The following is a 23,637-nucleotide window of genomic DNA, read 5'->3' on the forward strand; positions in this document are numbered from 1 at the left end:
TACATGGATAAATTTTGGAACTGCTGAATTCCAGGGAATGATCCTTTCAGGAAATTCATCACTCCCAGCTTTATCTGTATAAATTTTGGAACTGCTGTATTCCAGGGAATGATCCTTTCAGGAAATAACAGCTTTATCTCTATAAATTTTGGAACTGCTGTATTCCAGGGAATGATCCTTTCAGGAAATTCATCCCTGCCAGCTTTATCTCTATAAATTTTGGAACTGCTGTATTCCAGGGAATGATCCTGTCAGGAAATCCATCACTTCCAGCTTTATCTGGATAAATTTTGGAACTGCTGTATTTCAGGGAATGATCCTTTCCAAGTGATCCTTTCAGGAAATTCATCCCTCCCAGCTTTATCTCTATAAATTTTGGAACTGCTGAATTTCAGGGAATTTTCCTTTCCAAGTGATCCTTTCAGGAAATTCATCCCTGCCAGCTTTATCTGTATAAATTTTGGAACTGCTGAATTTCAGGGTATTATCCTTTCCAAGTGATCCTTTCAGGAAATTCATCCCTGCCAGCTTTATCTGGATAAATTTGGAACTGCTGTGTTTAAATGATCCTTTCAAATGATCCTTTCAGGAAATCCATCACTCCCAGTTTTATCTGTATAAATTTTGGAACTGCTGCATTCCAGGGAATTATCCTTTCAGGAAATTCATCCTTCCCAGCTTTATCTCTATAAATTTTGGGTTTTTTTGGTTCAGTGCTCTCTCTATCCTGAGCACACAGGTGAGGAGGGTGAATTCTGAATGTTGAATATTCTGCTTTAAAGCAGAACAATTTCACATGTAGATAGAGGTGTGGAATGTCACAGAGCCATGGAATGTCACAGAGCCATGGAATGTCACAGAGCCATGGAATTCCAGTCTGGAATGTCACAGAGCCATGGAATGTCACAGAGCCATGGAATTCCAGTGGTGGTGTGGTGGTTGTGGTGGTGTGCCATGGAATGTCACAGAGCCATGGAATGTCACAGAACCATAGAATTCCAGGCTGGAAAGAACCTCATGGATCATCTGGTCCAACTTTTTTTTGGGAAAACATGATGTCAACTGCTCTGCCACATCCCAACCTTGGGGAATCCACCATTCCCTGGGGAGATTGTCCTGGAATCTGGAATGGTTTGGGTTGAAAGGACAGCAAAGCCCAGCCAGTGTCACCTCCCTCTGTCCCAGGATGTCCCAAATCCCACCCAAACTATTGATTATTTCAAGGGCTGAACAGTCACACTGTGACAATTTTATATTTTTTTATATTTTTTTATATTTTCTGTCCAACTGGAATTGCCTGGAATTCAACTGGAATTGCCTGGAATTCAACTGGAATCGCCTCAGGAGTTTTTAACTTATTTCTGAGTGTGTAGCATTAATAACCCAAAAATACACAACTTATTGGTGGGAAGTAGAGCTTTCAAGAAGTTCCTTCCAATCCATCAAACCATCTTCAATCCTCAGAAAAGATTCCTTTTTCCTTCTTCCAGCCAAGCCCAGCTCAATCCCTGACCCTACAGACACAAAATCTCATTATTCCCAATGATCCACCAAGCGTTTTGGGAACAATTCCATCACTTCCTCCTCAAAATGTGGGAATTGCTTTGCACAAGTGGGATCCTCCTGCAGAAATTCCTTCCAATCCATCAAACCATCTTCAGTCCTCTGAAAAGATTCCTTTTTCCAGCCAAGCCCATCCCAAACCCTGACCCTACAGACACCAAACCTCATTATTCCTGCTGATCCACCAGGCATTTTAGGAACAATTCCATCATTTCCCCTTTCCTTTTTCCCCCTGAACTGTGGAATTCCCCTTGCAGGTGCTGGCAGTGAACAAATGGGATCCTCCTGCAGAAATTCCTTCCAATCCATCAAACCATCTCAAAAAATTCTGAAAACAAGCCCAGCACAATCCCTAACCCTCACAGACACAAAACCTTGTTATTCCCACTGATCCACCAAATCTTTTGGGAACAATTCCATCATTTCTCCTTTCCTTTTTCCCCCTGAACTGTGAGAATTCCTATGAACAAATGGGATCCTCCTGCAGAAGTTCCTTCCAATCCATCAAACCATCTTCAATCCTCGGAAAAGATTCCTTCTTCCTTTTTCCAGCCATACCCATCCCAAACCCTGACCCTACAGACACCAAAACCTCCTTATTCCTGCTGATCCACCAAGCATTTTGGGAACAATTCCATCACTTCCTCCCCAAAATGTGGGAATTGCTTTGCACAAATGGGATCCTCCTGCAGAAGTTCCTTCCAATCCATCAAACCATCTTCAATCCTTGGAAAAGATTCCTTTTCCCAGCCAAGCCCAGCTCAAACCCTGACCCTACAGACACAAAAATCTCATTATTCCTGCTGATGCAGACACAAAATCCTCATTATTCCCAGTAATCCACCAAACATTTTTCAGCTGGGAACAATTCCATCATTTCTCTTTTCCCCCCAAAATGTGGGAATTGCTCTGAACAAATGGGATCCTCCTGCAGAAATTCCTTCCAATCCATCAAACCATCTGAAAAAATTCTGAAAACAAGCCCACCTCAAACCCTGACCCTACACACACCAAAATCTCCTTATTCCCGCTGATCCACCAGGCATTTTGGGAACAATTCCATCATTTCCCCTTTCCTTTCCCCCCCAAACTGTGGGAATTTCTTTGCACAGGTGATTGCTCTGAACAAATGGGATCCTCCCAGCCAAACCCATCCCAAACCCTGACCCTACAGACACCAAAACTTCCTTATTCCCACTGATCCACCAGGCGTTTTGGGAACAATTCCATCATTTCCCCTTTCCTTTCCCCCCACCTGTGGATTCCTTTGCCAGGTGCTGGCAGTGAACTCGTGCTCTCCCCCAGCCGCAGTGCTAGCCGCTCAGGATCACAGAACTCACCTGTTAGCCAACCTCAGACAGCCGCAGAGAGTGCTGAGCAGGTGAGAGCAGAGCTGCTCATGCCTTCTGCTCCTGCTTCTAGTTCTCTATTTCTGTTCCTATTTCTGTTTATTTCACTGTTTCTATTTCCATTTCTGTTTCACTACTTCTATTTCTATTTCTCCATTTCTATTTCTATTTCTATTTCTATTTCTATTTCTATTTCTATTTCTATTATTTCTATTTCTCCATTTCTATTTCTATTTCTATTTCTATTTCTATTTCACCATTTCTATTTCTATTTCACCATTTCTATTTCTCTATTTCTATTTCTATTTCAATTCCTATTTCACTATTTCTCTATTTCTATTTCTATTTCTATTTCTATTTCTATTTCTATTTCACCATTTCTATTTCTATTTCTCCATTTCTATTTCTATTTCGATTCCTATTTCACTATTTCTCTATTTCTATTTCACTATTTCTATTTCACCATTTCTATTTCTCTATTTCTATTTCTCTATTTCGCTATTTCTATTTCACTATTTCACTATTTCTACCTCACCATTTCTATTTCACTATTTCTATTCCTATTTCTCTATTTCTATTTCACTATTTCTATTTCTCTATTTCTATTTCTATTTCTCTATTTCTATTTCTAATTCTTTATTTCTATTTCACCATTTCTATTTCACTATTTCTATTTTCCTATTTCAATTTCTGTTTCACTATTTCTATTTCTCTATTTCACCATTTCTATTTCACCATTTCTATTCCTATTTCTCTATTTCTATTTCACTATTTCTATTTCTCTATTTCTATTTCCATTTCTATTTCTATTTCTATTTCTATTTCACTATTTCTATTTCTAATTCTTTATTTCTATTTCACCATTTCTATTTCACTATTTCTATTTCACCATTTCTATTTCTATTTCACAATTTCTCTATTTCTATTTCTATTTCACTATTCCTATTTCTAATTCTTTATTTCTCCATTTCTATTTCTCCATTTCTATTTCTATTTCAATTCCTATTTCACTATTTCTCTATTTCTATTTCACCATTTCTATTTCTATTTCACAATTTCTCTATTTCTATTTCTATTTCTCTATTTCTATTTCTATTTCTCTATTTCTATTTCTATTCCTATTTCACCATTTCTATTTCACTATTTCTATTCCTATTTCTCTATTTCTATTTCCATTTCTATTTCTATTTCTATTTCTCTATTTCTATTTCTATTTCACTATTTCTATTTCTATTTCTTTATTTCTATTTCACCATTTCAATTTCTATTTCACTATTTCTCTATTTCTATTTATTTCTCTATTTCTATTCCTATTTCACTATCTCTATTTCTATTTCTCTATTTCACTATTTCTATTTCATTATTTCTATTTCTATTTCACTATTTCTATTTCTAGAAATCATAGAATAATTCTATATAATATAATTCTATATAATATAGATAATATAATTATAAATACAAATATAATATAATAATTATATTATATATTATACATTATAATGTATATATATTAATTATTTTATAATAATAATAATAATTCTGTATAATAAATTATAGGGGTTTTATTGAAAATTTGGTTTTTTGCTGAATATTTTGGGTTTTTGCTGAATATTTTGATTTTTTTTGCTGAATGTTTTGATTTTTTCGCCGAATATTTTGATTTTTTTACTGAATATTTTGATTTTTTCGCTGAATATTTTGATTTTTTTGCTGAATGTTTTGATTTTTTCGCCGAATATTTTGATTTTTTTGCTGAATATTTTGGGTTTTTTTAGGCGATTTAACACTTTTTTCGCTGAATATTTTGCTTTTTTTTCCCCTCAATATTTTCATTTTTTTGCTCAATATTTTGCTTTTTTCACTGAATATTTTGCTTTTTTCACTGAATATTTTCATTTTTTCACTGAATATTTTCATTTTTTGCCGAATATTTTGATTTTTTCACTGAATATTTTGATTTTTTCACTGAATATTTTCATTTTTTCACTGAATATTTTGATTTTTTTCACTGAATATTTTGATTTTTTCACTGAACATTTTGAGTTTTCCATTGAACATTTTGATTTTTTCACTGAACATTTTGCTTTTTTTGCCGAATATTTTGATTTTTTCACTGAATATTTTCAATTTTTGCCGAATATTTTGCTTTTTTCACTGAATATTTTGCTTTTTTTCACTGAATATTTTGCTTTTTTCACTGAATATTTTCATTTTTTTGCCGAATATTTTTATTTTTTCACTGAACATTTTTATTTTTTTCACTGAACATTTTGCTTTTTTTTCCGAATATTTTGATTTTTTCACTGAACATTTTGATTTTTTCACTGAACATTTTGATTTTTTCACTGAACATTTTGCTTTTTTCACTGAATATTTTGATTTTTTCACTGAACATTTTCATTTTTTCACTGAATATTTTGATTTTTTCACTGAATATTTTCATTTTTTCACGGAATATTTTGATTTTCTCACGGAACATTTTGATTTTCTCACTGAACATTTTGATTTTTTTCACTGAACATTTTCATTTTTTCACTGAACATTTTTTTTTTGCTGAATATTTTCATTTTTTCGCCAAATATTTTGATTTTTTCACTGAATATTTTCATTTTTTTTGCCGAATATTTTGCTCTTTTCACTGAACATTTTGCTTTTTTCACTGAATATTTTCATTTTTTCACTGAACATTTTGCTTTTTTCACTGAATATTTTAATTTTTTTGCCAAATATTTTGATTTTTTCACTGAACATTTTGATTTTTTGCTGAATATTTTGCTTTTTTCACTGAATATTTTCATTTTCACTGAATATTTTTATTTTTTCGCTGAATATTTTGATTTTTTGCGAATATTTTGATTTTTTTGCCGAATATTTTGATTTTTTGCTGAATATTTTCATTTTTTTGCCGAATATTTTGATTTTTTCACTGAATATTTTAATTTTTTTCCCGAATATTTTAATTTTTTTCCGAATATTTTGATTTTTTCACTGAACATTTTGTTTTCACTGAATATTTTGATTTTTTCACGGAATATTTTGATTTTTTCACTGAACATTTTGATTTTTTCACGGAATATTTTCATTTTTTGCCGAATATTTTCATTTTTTCACTGAATATTTTCATTTTTTCACTGAATATTTTCAGTTTTTTCACTGAACATTTTTCTTTTTTCACTGAATATTTTCAATTTTTGCCGAATATTTTGATTTTTTCACTGAACATTTTGATTTTTTCACTGAACATTTTGCTTTTTTCACTGAATATTTTGATTTTTTCACTGAACATTTTGATTTTTTCACTGAACATTTTGATTTTTTCACTGAATATTTTGATTTTTTCACGGAATATTTTGATTTTCCCCATTTCCCAGCACTCTCCCCGGCGCTGAGCTTCCCTACCCCATGCTGGTGCTGCTCGGCCCTCTGGCCTGTGGGAAAAGAGAACTTTCCTTCAAACTCTGCAGGAAATTCAAGAAATATTTCAGATTTGGGTGAGTTTTTCTCTCAGAGCTTAAAAAAACTGGCGTTTGGAAATTATTATTATTAAATTTTATTTTTTTTTCTCTGTTTTTCCTGCTGCAGGGATTAAAAATATAATTATATTTTAATTTTCCCATTTTTTTTCCCAGGCCCTGCCACACCACCAGAGCACCTTACTTTGGGGAAGAAAATCAAATCGATTATTATTTCATTTCTGCAGAGGAATTTGAGCAAATGGTGGAAGAAGTGAGTTGTGAATTCCTGTTCTTGGAGCTGCAAACCCTCTGTTCAGCTGGATTTAGTGCAGATTTGATCGTTTTCATTCTGGAAATTATAGGAATTATAGGAATTATAGAAATTATATCAATTATAGAAATGATAGAAATTTTAGAAATGATAGAAATTTTAGAAATGATCGAAATGATAGAAATGATAGAAATTATATGAATTATATAAATTCTATAAATTCTATAAATTCTATGAATTCTATGAATTATATAAATTACATGAATGACATAATTTATGTAAATGATATGAATTATATGGATTATATCAATTATATAAATTATATCAATTATAGAAATTATAGAAATTATAGAAATTCTATGAATTATATAAATCATACAGATTATATGAATTATAGACATTTATAAATTATATAAATCATATAAATCATATGAATTATAGAAATTATAGAAATTATATGAATTCTATGAATTATATAAATTACATGAATGACATAATTTATATAAATGATATGAATTATATGAATTTTATGAATTATAGAAATGATAGAAATTATATGAATTTTAATAAATTATATTAATTACATAAATTATATTAATTATATTAATTATGTAAATGATATGAATTCTATGAATTCTATAAATTTTATAATTCATATGAATTCTATGAATTCTATAAATTATAATAATTACATAAATTACATAAATTCTATGAATTCTATGAATTCTACGAATTATATAAATTCTATGAATTGCATAAATTACATTAATTATATTAATCATATAAATCATATAAATTATATAAATTATATAAATTATATGAATTATGTAAATTATATCAATTATATTATAGGAATAATATGAATTCTATGAATTATATAAATTATATAAATCATTTAAATTATATAAATTATACAAATTATATAAATTATATTAATTATGTTAATTATATTAATTACATGAATTATATAAATTATAATAATTATATAAATTATATATTTAATTTTACAGTTTTAATTTTTTATCAATTTCTGCCTGTGAATGTTTATTGTTTATCTTGTTGAGGTTCACAGTCAGAAACCACAAATTTCTTATTAATTTCTGCTGATTTTCCTCCTGAAATTGAATTTACAGAACCAGCAAATGGGCAAAATGATCATTTGGAAAATTTCACATTTTCCAACATCCCTGCAGGGAATTCCTTGGAAATTTAGCTAAAATTCCCCCCTAAAGGAGTGAGAATTCTCTGAAGGATTTCTGCTCTTTCTGCAGAATTTTTGCAGATTTTTTGCAGATTTTTTGTAGATTTTTTGTAGATTTTTTTGGTAGATTTTTTTGCAGATTTTTGTAGATTTTTTGCAGATTTTTTGTAGATTTTTTTGCAGATTTTTGGTAGGTTTTTGGCAGATTTTAGTAGATTTTTTTGGTAATTTTTTGGTAGTTTTTTGTAGATTTTTGTAGTTTTTTTGCAGATTTTTGTAGATTTTTGTAGATTTTTTGCAGATTTTTGTAGATTTTTTGCAGATTTTTGTAGAATTTTTGTAGATTTTTTGGTAGATTTTTGTAGATTTTTTTGTAGATTTTTACAGGTTTTTGTAGATTTTTTGGGTAGGTTTTTTGCAGATTTTTGTAGATTTTTGTAGATTTTTTTGCAGAGTTTTGTAGATTTTTTTGTAGATTTTTGCAGATTTTTGTAGATTTTTTTGTAGATTTTTGTAGATTTTTTGTAGATTTTTTCCCAGATTTTTGTAGATTTTTTTGGTAGATTTTTTACAGATTTTTGTAGATTTTTAACGAAGACATTTCCATGAAAATATTCAATTTATCATCATTTTTATTCTGAATTTCAGGGCAAATTCCTGCTAACCTATCAATCCAGTGACCACTGGTAGTGATTAACTCATTTAATGAAGATATTTCCATTAAAATATTCCATTTAACATCATTTTTATTCTGAATTTCAGGGCAAATTCCTGCTAACCTATCAATACAGTGAGCACTGGTAGTGATTAACTAACTTAACGAATATATTTCCATTAAAATATTTAATTTTTCACCATTTTTATTCTGAATTTCAGGGGAAATTCCTGCTGACCTATCAGTACAGTGAGCACTGTATTAATGAATATATTTCCATGAAAATATTCAATTTTTCACCATTTTTATTCTGAATTTCAGGGGAAATTCCTGCTGACCTATCAGTACAGTGACCACTGGTAGTGATTAACTCATTTAATGAATATATTTCCATGAAAATATTCAATTTATCACATTTTTATCCTGAATTTCAGGGGAAATTCCTGCTAACCTATCAATACAGTGACCACTGGTAGTGACTAACTCATTTAACGAATATATTTCCATTAAAATATTTAATTTATCACCATTTTTATTCTGAATTTCAGGGCAAATTCCTGCTGACCTATCAGTACAGTGAGCACTGTTTTAGTGAATATATTTCCATGCAAATATTCCGTTTTTATTCTGAATTTCAGGGGAAATTCCTGTTAACCTATCAATACAGTGAGCACTGGTTTAATGAACATATTTCCATGAAAATATTCAATTTTTCACCATTTTTATTCTGAATTTCAGGGCAAATTCCTGATAACCTATAAATATAATGACCACTGTTTTAAGGAGGATATTTCCATGAAAAAATTCTCTTTTTATTCTGAATTTCAGGACAAGTTCCTGCTGACCTATCAATACAGTGAGCACTGGTTTAATGCATATATTTCCATGAAAATATTCAATTTCTCACCATTTTTATCCTGAATTTCAGGGCAAATTCCTGCTGACCTATCAGTACAGTGAGCACTGTATTACCACTGGTAGTGATTAACTCATTTAATGAATATATTTCCATGAAAATATTCCATTTTTCACCATTTTTATTCTGAATTTCAGGGCAAATTCCTGCTCACCTATCAATACAGTGACCACTGGTAGTGATTAACTCATTTAATGAATATATTTCCATGAAAATTTTCAATTTTTCACCATTTTTATTGTGAATTTCAGGGGCAATTCCTGCTGACCTATAAATACAGTGAGCAGAGCTATGGGCTGGCCAGAGCCACAGTGGAATCCATCGCCAGGGCAGGGCTGGCCAGCTGTGTGCACCTGGAAATTGAGGTGAGCAACAGCTGGATGGGATTTTATCCCATGGGATTTGGGACTTTTCCATGGGATTTGGGACTTTTCCATGGGATTTGGGACTTTCCCATGGGATTTGGGACAGGGGGAGAGGGAACAGCCTCAGGGAATGATAAAAAAAACCCAAAAAACATTAAAAAAACCCCCAAAAATACAATTAAAAAAAACGAAAAACAAACAAAAAAAAAATCCCAAAACCAAAAAAAAACCCCAAAAAAACAACAACAACAAAAAAACCCCAAAAATTTAAAAACCCCATAAAACCAACCAACCAACCAAAAAATGAACAAACCAAAAAAAAAAAAAAACCAAAAAACCAAAAAAACCCCCAAAAACCAATAAAAAACCTGATAAAAAACCCCAAAAACCAATAAAAAAACCCAAAACACCAATAAAAACCCCAAAAATCCAATAAAACCCCCCAAAAAACCCCCAAAAACAAAAAAACCCCAAAAAACAATAAAATCCCCCCAAAAACCAATAAAAACCCCAAAAAACCAATAAAAAACCCCAGAAACCAATAAGAAACCCAAAAACCAATTAAAAACCCCAAAAAAACAATTAAAAAAACCCCAAAACACCAATTAAAAACCCAAAAATAAATAAAACCCAAAAAAACCCCCCAAAAATAAAAAAAACCCCAAAAAACAATAAAATCCCCCAAAAAACCAATAAAAACCCCAAAAAACCAATAGAAAACCCCCAAAACAAAAAAAAATCAAACCAAAAAACCAATTAAAAAAACACCAAAAAACAATATTAAAACCCTAAAATCCAATAAAAACCAAGAAAAACAATTAAAAAACCCAAAAAACCAATTAAAAATCCCAAAAAACCAACCAACCAACTGAAAACCGAACAAACACCAAAAAAACCCCCTAAAAAACCAAAAAAAAACCCCAAAATGAGTTTTTTTCTCTGTCTTCCCAAGGTTTGAAGACATCAAATAATTCCTTGAAAGAAAAGCAAAATGAAATCAAATTATCAGATGAAATTAATGATGAATGAATAAATAATTAATTGGATTTCTGGGGTTTCCTGGGAATTTCGGGGTTTTCCTGGGAAGTTCTGGAGTTTTCTGGCAATTTCTAGGTTTTTCTGGGAATTTCTGAATTATTTTGGGAATTTCTGAGTTCTGGGAATTTCTGGGTTATTCCAGGAATTTCTGAGTTTTTCTGGGAATTTCTCGATTTTTCTGGGAATTTCTAGGTTATTCTAGGAATTTCTGGGTTATCCTGGGAATTTCTAGGTTATTCATTCTGGGAATTTCTGAGTTATTCTGGGAATTTCTGGATTATTTTGGGAATTTCTGGGTTTTTCTGGGAATTTCTGAGTTCTTCTGGGAATTTCTGGATTATTCTGGAAATTTCTGGAAATTTCTGGGAATTTCTGGATTATTCTGGGAATTTCTGGATTCTTCTGGGAATTTCTGGGTTCTTATGGGAATTTCTATGTTAATCTTGGTATTTCTGGATTCTTCTGGGAATTTCTATGTTAATCTTGGTATTTCTGGATTCTTCTGGGAATTTCTAGGTTATTCTAGGAATTTCTGGGTTATTTTGGGAATTTCTGAGTTCTTCTGGGAATTTCTGAGTTCTTCTGGGAAATTCTGGGTTATTCTAGGAATTTCGGGGTTCTTCTGGGAATTTCTGGGTTATCCTGAGAATTTCTAGGTTTTTTCTGGGAATTTCTAGGTTATTCTGGGAACTTCTAGGTTTTGAGACGAAAAAATCGGATTTTCTGCTTCATTTTCAACTTCAACAAACCCTCATTTTTGGGATAAAAAAAATCAGATTTTCTGCTTCATTTTCAACTTCAACAAACACTCATTTTTGGGATAAAAAAATCAGATTTTCTGCTTCATTTTCAACTTCAACAAACCCTCATTTTTGGGATAAAACCCCCATTTTCTGCTGATTCCCAGGGCGTGCTGAGCCTGAAGAACACCTATTTCCAGCCCAAGTACATCCTGCTGGTGCCGAAGGACAGATGGAATTACGAGGAATCCCTGCGGAGGTCAGGAGTGTTCAGCAGGGCAGAGATCAGCGAGGCGCTCAGCAGGGTGGAGAGTTACCTGGAAATAAATCGGGATTGTCCGGGGTATTTCCATGCTGTTATCAACACCGGTGAGTTAATTGGGATGATAATTAGGGAGTGATAATTAATTGGGGATGATTAGGGATTGGTAATTGGGGGTGATTAGGAATTGATAACTGGGGAGGATTAGGGATTGGTAATTGGGGTGATTAGGTTCAGCAGGGCAGAGATCAGCGAGGCGCTCAGCAGGGTGGAGAGTTACCTGGAAATCAATCGGGAGTGTCCGGGGTATTTCCATGGAGTTATCAACACCGGTGAGTTAATTGGGGTGATAATTAGGGAGTGATAATTAATTGGGGATGATTAGGAATTGATAATTGGGGATAAGAACTTGGGATGATTAGGAATTGATAACTGGGGATGATTAGGGATTGGTAATTGGAGGTGATTAGGGAGTGATAATTGGGGGGGATTAGGAATTGAAAATTAGGGATGATATTTTGGGAGGATTAGCAATTGATAATTGGGGAGGATTAGCAATTGATAATTGGGGAGGATTAGGGAGGATTAGGGATTGATACTTGGAGGTGATTTAATTAGGAATTGATAATTAAGGATAATTAGGAATTGGTAATTGGGGATAAGAGTTCGGGATGATTAGGAATTGATAATTGGGGATTAGAGTTTGGGATAATTAGGAATTGATAATTTGGGATAATTAGGAATTGGTAATTGGGGATAAGAGCTTGGGATGATTAGGAATTGATAATTAGGGATGATAGGTTGGGATGATTAGGAATTGGGGATAAGAGTTTGGGATAATTAGGGATTGATAATTGGGGTGATTAGGTTCAGCAGGGCAGAGATTAAGGAGGCGCTGAGCAGGGTGGAGAGTTACCTGGAAATAAATCGGGAGTGTCCGGGATATTTCCATGGAGTTATCAACACCGGTGAGTTAATTGGGGTGATAATTAGGGATTGATAATTGGGGTGATTAGGGAGTGATAATGGGGGATAAGAGTTTGGGATGATTAGGAACTGGGGACAAGAACTGGGGATGATTAGGGATTGATAATTGGGGATGATTAGGGATTGATAATTGGGGATTATTAGGGATTGATAATTGAGGATGATTTAATTAGGGATTGATAATTGGGGATAAGTAGGGATTGATACTTGGGGGTGATTTAATTAGGAATTGATAATTGGGGATGATTAGGAATTGGTAATTGGGGATGATAGGTTGGGATGATTAGGAATTGGGGATAAGAGCTTGGGATAATTAGGAATTGATAATTAAGGATAATTAGGAATTGGTAATTGGGGATAAGAGTTCGGGATGATTAGGAATTGATAATTGGGGATTAGAGTTTGGGATAATTAGGAATTGATAATTGGGGATAAATAGGGATTGATAATTGGGGATGATTAGGAATTGATAATTGGGGATGATTAGGAATTGATAATTAGGGATGATAGGTCGGGATGATTAGGAATTGGGGATAAGAGTTTGGGATAATTAGGGATTGATAATTGGGGTGATTAGGTTCAGCAGGGCAGAGATTAAGGAGGCACTGAGCAGGGTGGAGACTTACCTGGAAATAAATCGGGATTGTCCGGGATATTTCCATGGAGTTATCAACACCGGTGAGTTAATTGGGGTGATAATTAGGGAGTGATAATTGGGGATAAGAGTTTGGGATGATTAGGAATTGATAATTGGGGATAAGAGTTTGGGATGATTAGGAATTGGGGATAAGAGTTTGGGATGATTAGGGATTGATAATTGGGGATGATTAGGAATTGATAATTGGGGATGATTTAATTAGGGATTGATAATTGGGGATGATTGGGAATTGATAATTGGGGATAATGCCTTGGGACGATTAGGGATTGATAATTGGGGATAAGTAGGGATTGATAATTGGGGATGATTAGGAATTGGTAATTGGGGATGATTAGGGATTGATAATTGGGGATAATAGCTCAGGATGATTAGGAATTGATAATTGGGGATTAGAGTTTGGGATAATTAGGAATTGATAATTGGGGATAATTAGGAATTGATAATTGGGGATAATTAGGAATTGATAATTGGGGATAAGAGCTTGGGATGATTAGGAATTGATAATTGGGGATGATTGGGAATTGATAATTGGGGATAATAGGTTGGAATGATTAGGAATTGATAATTGGGGATAATATCTTGGGATGATTAGGGATTGATAATTGGGATGATTAGGGATTGATAATTTGGGATAATTAGGAATTGATAATTGGGAATAAGAGTTTGGGATGATTAGGAATTGATAATTGGGGATAATAGCTTGGGATGATTAGGAATTGATAATTGGGTATAATTAGGGATTGATAATTAGGGATAATATCTTGGGATGATTAGGAATTGATAATTGGGTATGATTAGGGATTGATAATTGGGGATAATAGGTTGGGATAATTAGGAATTGAGGACAGCAGGTGCTGGAGGAGAATCTTTCCCTAGTTTGTTCTCATGGGATTTTGTAGAGCTGATTTTGGGGCTTCGTCACACTAAATGGAATATTTATTTACAAATATTTACAAATATTTACAAATATTCACAAATATTGCAAATTTGGTAAATCTGAGCCTGGAATTTAAATATGGTTTTGAAGAAATAATCCAACAGGAAAACATCCAGTTTTGCTCAGAAGCTGAGCTGAATTTCACCTTTTTTTCCAACCTTCTCAATGTATGGAAATCCAGAGTGATGAACTCCTTGAAGGAAGATATTTCCATTAAAATATTCCCTTTAGCATCACCCTGGTGGTTCTGAATTTCAGGGCAAATTCCTCTCCATGTGCTGTTGATGGAGGTGAAGGTTTTTCTCCCCAAGAGATGAGGTGGATGAAACAGAATTCAATTATTTCTATGGAGAAAACAGAATTCAATTATTTCTATGGAGAAAACAGAATTCAATTATTTCTATGGATGAAACAGAATTCAATTATTTCTATGGATAAAACATAACACATTAAATTATTTCTATGGATAAAACAATACATTAAATTATTTCTATGGATAAAACACAATATATTAAATTATTTATATGGATCAAACACAATACATTAAATTATTTCCATGGATCAAACACAATACATTCAATTGTTTCTATGGTTAAAACACAATATATTAAATTATTTCTGTCTCAAACTGCTGTGACTTGTGTCTTTGCAAAGGTTGGTTTTCATCCCATCTCTTGTCTCTCCACCAATTCCAATTAATTCCAATTAATTCCAATTAATTCCTATTATTTCCAATTATTTCCAATGAATTTCTCCATCCCAGATGACCTGGAGGAAGCATTCAGTGAGCTGATTGTCCTCATTAAACTCCTGCTGGGTTTGGAGCCACCTGGAGCTTGTGACAACCTGGAGGACACCAAGAGTGGGACAGGTAGAGTGCCTGGGAAGTGGAAATTCCTGTTTGCTGGGAAAAGAGTAAATCTGGAAATGCTGAAAAATCCTCCATGAGCTGCTCTGCAAGGCAGGAAATTCCTGTTTGTTGGGAAAAGAGTAAATCTGGAAATGCTGAAAAAACCTCCAGGGGCTGCTCTGCAAGCAGGAAATTCCTGGTTATTGGGAAAAGAGTAAATCTGGAAATGCTGAAAACCTTCTTGAGCTGTTCTGCAATGCAGGAAATTCCTGTTTGTTGGGAAAAGAGTAAATCTGGAAATGGTGAAAAATCCTCCAGGAGCTGCTCTGTAAAGCAGAAAATTCCTGTTTATTGGGAAAAGAGTAAATATTGGGAAAAGAGTAAATCTGGAAATGGTGAAAACCTTCTTGAGCTGTTCTGCAATGCAGGAAATTCCTGTTTATTGGGAAAAGAGTAAATGTTGGGAAAAGAGTAAATCTGGAAATGGTGAAGACCTGGGAGACCTGAAACCTCCAGGATATTCCTGTTTATTGGGAAAAGGGTTGGAATCTGGAAATGGTGAAACCTCCAGGAGCTGCTCTGCAATGCAGGAAATTCCTGTTTGTTGGGAAAAGAGTAAATATTGGGAAAAGAGTAAATCTGGAAACGGTGAAAAATCCTCCAGGCGCTGCTCTGCAATGCAGGAAATTCCTGTTTATTGGGAAAAGAGTAAATCTGGAAATGCTGAAAACCTGGGAGACCTGAAACCTCCAGGAAATTCCTGTTTATTGGGAAAAGAGTAAATCTATAAATGCTGAAAAATACCTCTGTGAGCTGCTCTGCAAAGCAGGAAATTCCTGTTTATTGGGAAAAGAGTAAATCTGGAAATGGTGAAACCTCCAGGAGCTGCTCTGCAATGCAGGAAATTCCTGTTTGTTGGGAAAAGAGTAAATTTGGAAATGGTGAAAAAACCTCTGTGAGCTGCTCTGCAATGCAGGAAATTCCTGTTTGTTGGGAAAAGAGTTAGAATCTGTAAATGCTGAAAAATCCTCCAGGAGCTGCTCTGCAAGGCAGAAAATTCCTGTTGGTTGGGAAAAAAGTAAATAGCTTGAAATAGTTTGAAATAATCTGAAATAATTTGAAATAGTTTGAAATAGTTTGAAATAATCTGAAATAATTTGAAATAAATAGTTTGAAATAATTTGAAATAATAATCTGAAATAATTTGAAATAAATAGTTTGAAATAAATAATTTGAAAAAATTTGAAATAATCTCAAATCCACTATCTCCAAGCCCTGTCCAACCTGACCTTGGACACTTCCAGAGCTGGAAAATGATTTTTCCTTCCTGCTTGTGTCCAGAATCTTTTTGCCGATATTTTGTCAATACATTTTATCAATACATTTTGTCAGTACATTTAATCAATATATATTTTGTCAATACATTTAATCAATATATATTTTGTCAATACATTTTTATCAATATATATCTTGTCAATACATTTTGTCAATATATTTTATCAATACATTTTGTCAATGTATTTTGTCAATACATTTTATCAATACACTTTATCAATATATATTTTGTCAATACATTTTATCAATACATTTTATCAATACACTTTATCAATATATATTTTGTCAATATATTTTGTCAATACATTTTGTCAATATATTTTATCAATCTATTTTATCAATATATTTTATCAATATATATTTTGTCAATATATTTTATCAATATATTTTGTCAATGCATTTTATCAATACATTCTGTCAATATATTTTATCAATATACATTTTGTCAACACATTTTATCAATATATTTTGTCAATACATTTTATCAATACATTTTATCAATATATATTTTGTCAATACATTTTATCAATACATTTTATCAATATATATTTTGTCAATACATTTCATCAATATATATTTTATCAATATATTTTGCCAATATGTTTTATCAATACATTTTGTCAATTTTTTTGTCAATACATTTTGTCAATGCATTTTATCAATGCATTTTGCCAATACATTTTGTCAGTACATTTTGTCAATACATTTTATCAATATATATTTTGTCAATACATTTTGTCAATACATTTTGTCAATACATTTTGCCAATATGTTTTATCAATACGTTTTGTCAATATGTTTTATCAATACGTTTTATCAATATATTTTATCAATACGTTTTGTCAATACATTTTGTCAATGTAGTTTGTCAATATATTTTGTCATATATTTTATCAATACATTTCATCAATATATATTCTGTCAATATATTTTGCCAATATATTTTGTCAATATATTTTATCAATATATTTTGTCAATATATTTTATCAATGTATTTTGTCAATGCATTTTGCCAATACATTTTATCAATATATTTTGTCAATGCATTTTGTCAATACATTTTATCAATATATATTTTGTCAATACATTTTCTCAATACGTTTTGTCAATGTTTTTTTGTCAATACATTTTGTCAATACATTTTGTCAATACATTTTATCAATATATATTTTGTCAATACATTTCATCAATACATTTCATCAATACATTTTGTCAATACATTTTGTCAATATATATTTTGTCAATATATTCTGTCAATACATTTTATCAGTACATTTTGTCAATGTTTTTTTGTCAATATATTTTGTCAATACATTTTATCAATATATTCTATCAATATATTTTATCAATATATATTTTATCAATACATTTTATCAATACATTTTATCAATATATATTTTGTCAATACATTTTATCAATATATATTTTGTCAATATATTTTATCAATATATTTTGTCAATACATTTTATCAATACATTTTGTCAATTTTTTTGTCAATATATTTTGTCAATGCATTTTATCAATATATATTTTGTCAATACATTTTATCAATATATATTTTGTCAATATATTTTATCAATATATTTTATCAATACATTTTATCAATACATTTTATCAATACATTTTATCAATACATTATTTTGTCAATACATTCTGTCAATACATTTTATCAATACATTCTGTCAATATATTTTATCAATATATGCTATCAATATACTTTGTCAATGCATTTTGTCAATATATTTTATCAATACGTTTTGTCAATACATTTTGTCAATGTATTTTGTCAATATATTTTGTCATATATTTTATCAATACATTTCATCAATATATATTCTGTCAATATATTTTGCCAATATATTTTGTCAATATATTTTATCAATATATTTTGTCAATGCATTTTGTCAATGCATTTTATCAATATATATTTTGTCAATACATTTTCTCAATACGTTTTGTCAATATGTTTGGTCAATACATTTTGTCAATATATATTTTGTCAATACATTTCATCAATACATTTCATCAATACATTTTGTCAATACATTTTGTCAATATATATTTTGTCAATATATTCTGTCAATACATTTTATCAGTACATTTTGTCAATGTTTTTTTGTCAATATATTTTGTCAATACATTTTATCAATATATTCTATCAATATATTTTATCAATATATATTTTATCAATATATATTTTGTCAATACATTTTGTCAATACATTTTATCAATATATATTTTGTCAATATATTTTATCAATATATTTTGTCAATATGTTTTATCAATACATTTTGTCAATTTTTTTGTCAATATATATTTTGTCAATATATATTTCATCAATATATTTCATCAATACATTTTGTCAATATATATTTTGTCAATACATTTTATCAATACATTTTGTCAATACATTTTGTCAATATATATTTTATCAATATATTTCATCACTATATTTCATCAATGCATTTTATCAATACATTTTATCAATATATATTTTGTCAATACATTTTATCAAAATATTTTGTCAAGACATTTTATCAATACATTTTGTCATCAGTACATTTTATCAATACATTTTATCAATACATTTGTCTTCCCCACCCCTGCAGGTTCCAGAACTCACCTCATCCCAAAGGAAAAATTATTCCCTGGCAGCAGAACTCTGAGCAAACCTCGCTCTCCATCCGGCTGTGCCTTCGTGGGTTTTCCCGGCAAATCCCACCCCAGGGATTCCCTGGACATGCTGGGAGCTCCTCCAGAGTCCTTGGTGAGCATTTCCTGGGAGTTGGGGTGGAAATGAGGAGTTGGAGTCAAACTTGGCTTTCTCCAGAGAAAGTTGACTTCTGTTCTTTATCCCAACTTTGGTTTCAGGGATGATTCTGAGTTTCCATGGTGAGGATTTCCTGGGATTTGGGGTGGAAATCAGGAGTTGGAGTCAAACTTTGCTTTCTCCAGAGAAAGTTGACCTCTGTTGGTTGTCCAAATTCCATTTCAGGGATGATTCTGATCAGATTCCATGGTGAGAATTTCCTGGGATTTTGGGGTGGAAATCAGGAGTTGGAGTCAAACTCTGCTTTCTCCACAGAAAGTTGAGTGTTGCTCTTTGTCCAACTTGCATTTCAGGGATGTTTCTGACCAGATTCCATGGTGAGGATTTCCTGGGATTTGGGGTGGAAATGAGGAATTGGAGTCAAATTTGTCTTTCTCCAGAGAAAGTTGAGTGTTGCTCTTTGTCCTACTTGCATTTCAGGGATGTTTCTGAGTTTCCTTGGTGAGGAGAATTTCCTGGGAGTTGGGGTGGAAATCAGGAATTGGAGTAAAATTTTGCTTTCTCCAGAGAAAGTTGACTTCTGTTCGTTGTCCAACTTGCATTTCAGGGATGTTTCTGATCAGATTCCATGGTGAGGAGCATTTCCTGGAATTTTGGGTAGAAATCAGGAGTTGGAGTCAAATTTTTTTCTCCAGAGAAAGTTGGCTTCTGTTCTTTATCCCAACTTGCATTCCAGTGATGTTTCCCAGAATCCTGGAATGGTTTGGGGTGGGAAGAACCTTAAATCCAGTGTCACCAAAGCCATCCAGTGTCACCCTCACTGTCCCAGGTTGCTCCAGGACTGGCCTTGGCCATCCCAGGGATCCAGGGGCAGCCACAGCTTCTCTGGGAATTCCATCCCAGCCAGGAATTCCTAATTCCCAAGATCCCATCCATCCCTGCCCTCTGGCAGTGGGAAGCCATTCCCTGTGTCCTGTCCCTCCATGCCTTGTCCCCAAGTCCCTCTGTCCCCTGTCTGTCCCACCCTGACTCACACCAGCTGAATGAATTCACTGCATTGGAATTGAAATCACACTTTGCAATTCTCTCCATAAGGAGCCAAACCCAATTCATCATCTCTCCAATCCTTTTGCATGTCTTGAAACCTCCAAATTGGCTTTTTTCACAAAATCCCAGAATGGTTTGGGTTGGAAAGGACCTTAAAATCATCCAGTGTCACCCCAGCCATGGGCAGGGACACCTTCCACTGTCCCAATGTCCAACCTGGCCTTGGCCATCCCAGGGATCCAGGGGAATCCAGGAATTCTCTGGGAATTCCATCCCAGCCAGGAATTCCCAATTCCCAAGATCCCATCCATCCCTGCCCTCTGGCACTCAGATCCATTCCTCCTTGTCTCATCCTTCCACAGCTGCTAAACTCAGAGAACAATTTTGGATTTCACCTCTCAGCTCTGCCAAATCACAGGGAATTGTCCAAATCCTTGGGAATAGCTGGGGGAAGTTCAGAGGGTTGCTTGTGATTTACATTTTCCCATGATTTCCCATTTTATTATTACATTTTCCCATGATTTCATATTTTATGATTACATTTTCCCATTTTATGATATACATTTCCCATGATTTCATATTTTATTAATTCACTCTCCCATTTTATGATTTACATTTCCCCATGATATCACATTTTATTATTACATTTTCCCATTTTATGATTACATTTCCCATGATTTCATATTTTATTATTACATTTTCCCATTTCATCATTTACATTTCCCATGATTTCCCATTTTATTATTACATTTTCCCATTTTATGATTACATTTCCCATCATTTCCCATTTTATAATTACATTTCCCATGATTTCCCATTTCATGATTACATTTCCCATTTGATGATTTACATTTTCCCATTATTTCATATTTCATTATTACATTTCCCATGATTTCCCATTTTTTTATTATTTTCCCATTCTATGATTTACACTCCCCATGATTTCCCATTTTATTATTACATTTTCCCATTTTATAATTAAATTTCCCATCATTTCCCATTTTATAATTTACATTTCCCATCATTTCCCATTTTATAATTAAATTTCCCATGATTTCCCATTTTATTATTACATTTTCCCATTTCATGATTTACATTTCCCATGATTTCATATTTTATAATTTACATTTCCCATGATTTCATATTTTATAATTTACATTTCCCATGATTTCCCATTTCATAATTACACTTCCCATGATTTCCCATTTTATAATTTACATTTCCCATCATTTCCCATTTTATTATTACATTTCCCATCATTTCCCATTTTATATTTCCCATGATTTCCCATTTTATTTTACATTTCCCCATTTTATTATTACATTCCCCATGATTTCCCATTTCATAATTACATTTTCCCATTTTATAATTTACATTTCCCATGATTTCCCATTTCATGATTTACATTTTCCCTTGATTTCCCACTCTATTATTACATTTTCCCATTTTATGATTACATTTCCCATGATTTCCCATTTTATGATTACATTTTCCCATTTCATGATTTACATTTCCCATGATTTCATATTTTATAATTTACATTTCCCATGATTTCCCATTTCATAATTACATTTTCTCATTTTATAATTTACATTTCCCATGATTTCATATTCTATGATTACATTTCCCATGGTTTCCCATTTCATGATTTACATTTCCCATCATTTCCCATTTTATAATATTTCCCATGATTTCCCATTTTATTATTACATTTCCCCATTTTATTATTACATTTCCCATGATTTCCCATTTTATGATTACATTTCCCATTTTATGAATTATTACATTTCCCATGATTTCCCATTTTATACTTTACATTTCCCATGATATCACATTTTATTATTACATTTTCCCATTTCATGATTACATTTCCCATCATTTCCCATTTGATGATTACATTTTCCCATTATTTCATATTTCATTATTACATTTCCCATGATTTCCCATTTTATTATTACATTTTCCCATTCTATGATTTACATTTCCCATCATTTCCCATTTTATTATTACATTTTCCCATTTCATGATTACATTTCCCATGATTTCCCATTTTATTATTACATTTCCCATTATTTCCCATTTTATACTTTACATTTCCCATGATATCACATTTTATTATTACATTTTCCCATTTTATTATTACATTTCCTATGATTTCCCATTTCATGATTACATTTCCCATCATTTCATATTTCATTATTTACATTTCCCATCATTTCCCATTTTATTATTTACATTTTCCCATTATTTCATATTTCATTATTACATTTCCTATGATTTCCCATTTTATACTTTACATTTCCCATGATATCACATTTTATTATTACATTTTCCCATTTTATAATTAAATTTCCCATGATTTCCCATTTCATAATTTACATTTCCCATGATTTCCCATTTTATTATTCCATTTTCCCATTTCATGATTCCATTTCCCATCATTTCCCATTTCCAATTTGGATATTTTTTCTTTCCCAGGTGACAAATCCTCTCCAGAGACAAGACCCACGTCAGGCTCTGTTCTGGAACATTCCTGGAGAACATTCCCAGCAATTCCACATGTAATTTGGGAATTTTGGGGTTTTCCACCTAAAATTTCCTTTGCAATGAAATCCAAAATGCCTTTTTAGGATTTTTTTTTTTTTTTTTTTGGTGAATCTCAAGGAGAATTTTCCTTTCTGCCAATTTTAAATTTTAAAATTTAAAATTCTGTCCTACAAATTTAAAATGTAAAATTTGTAAATTAAAGAAAAAATTTAAAATTGAAATATTTAAAATGTAGCCCTACAAATTTCAAATTTTGTCCTGCAGATTCAAAATTTAAAATTTGTAAATTAAATATTAAATTTAAAATTTAAATATTTAAAATTTAGTCCTACAAGTTTAAAATTTAAGAATTTGTAAATTAAAGAATAAATTTAAAATTTTAAATTGAAATATTTGAAATGTAGTCCTACAAGTTTAAAATTCAGTCCTACAGATTCAAAATTTAAAATTTGTAAATTAAATATTAAATTTAAAATTTAAATATTTAAAATTTAGTCCTACAAGTTTAAAATTTAAGAATTTGTAAATTAAAGAATAAATTTAAAATTTTAAATTGAAATATTTGAAATGTAGTCCTACAAGTTTAAAATTCAGTCCTACAGATTCAAAATTTAAAATTTGTAAATTAAATATTAAATTTAAAATTTAAAATTTAGTCCTACAAATTTAAAATTCAGTCCTACAGATTTGA

At 31.6% G+C, this 23,637-nt stretch overlaps 1 protein-coding gene and 1 pseudogene across 2 annotated transcripts in view; one reads left to right on the forward strand and one right to left on the reverse strand.

Annotated features, from left to right (window-relative positions):
- The first annotated feature begins 2,840 nt into the window (after positions 1–2,840).
- Positions 2,841–22,964, forward strand: LRGUK (leucine rich repeats and guanylate kinase domain containing). Its single transcript, XM_085079900.1, has 8 exons — positions 2,841–2,944; positions 6,284–6,403; positions 6,542–6,638; positions 9,662–9,775; positions 11,721–11,922; positions 15,161–15,268; positions 19,192–19,349; positions 22,878–22,964. The coding sequence occupies exons 2-8, from the start codon at positions 6,315–6,317 to the stop codon at positions 22,962–22,964; spliced, it is 855 nt and encodes a 284-aa protein (XP_084936026.1). The 5' UTR covers positions 2,841–2,944; positions 6,284–6,314.
- The window catches only part of LOC146443058 (exocyst complex component 4 pseudogene), a 26,045-nt pseudogene continuing 13,086 nt past the window's right edge, over positions 10,679–23,637 (reverse strand). Inside the window, exon 2 of the transcript XR_014856423.1 lies at positions 10,679–10,700. The product of XR_014856423.1 is annotated as an exocyst complex component 4 pseudogene (transcript). The remainder of the gene's footprint in view (positions 10,701–23,637) is intronic.

The sequence above is a fragment of the Lichenostomus cassidix genome, chromosome 1Aa, assembly GCF_008360975.1.
Source record: "Lichenostomus cassidix isolate B80296 chromosome 1Aa, HeHo_3.0, whole genome shotgun sequence".
NCBI classification, from domain to species: domain Eukaryota; kingdom Metazoa; phylum Chordata; class Aves; order Passeriformes; family Meliphagidae; genus Lichenostomus; species Lichenostomus cassidix.

Excerpts from the sequence above, each read along its gene's own strand:
- LRGUK (XM_085079900.1), top strand. The coding sequence starts at position 6,315 with ATGCTGGTGCTGCTCGGCCCTCTGGCCTGTGGGAAAAGAGAACTTTCC. Across the intron at positions 6,639-9,661 it reads TTGAGCAAATGGTGGAAGAA|GGGCAATTCCTGCTGACCTA; the intron begins GTGAGTTGTGAA and ends TGTGAATTTCAG. Across the intron at positions 15,269-19,191 it reads GGACACCAAGAGTGGGACAG|GTTCCAGAACTCACCTCATC; the intron begins GTAGAGTGCCTG and ends CCACCCCTGCAG.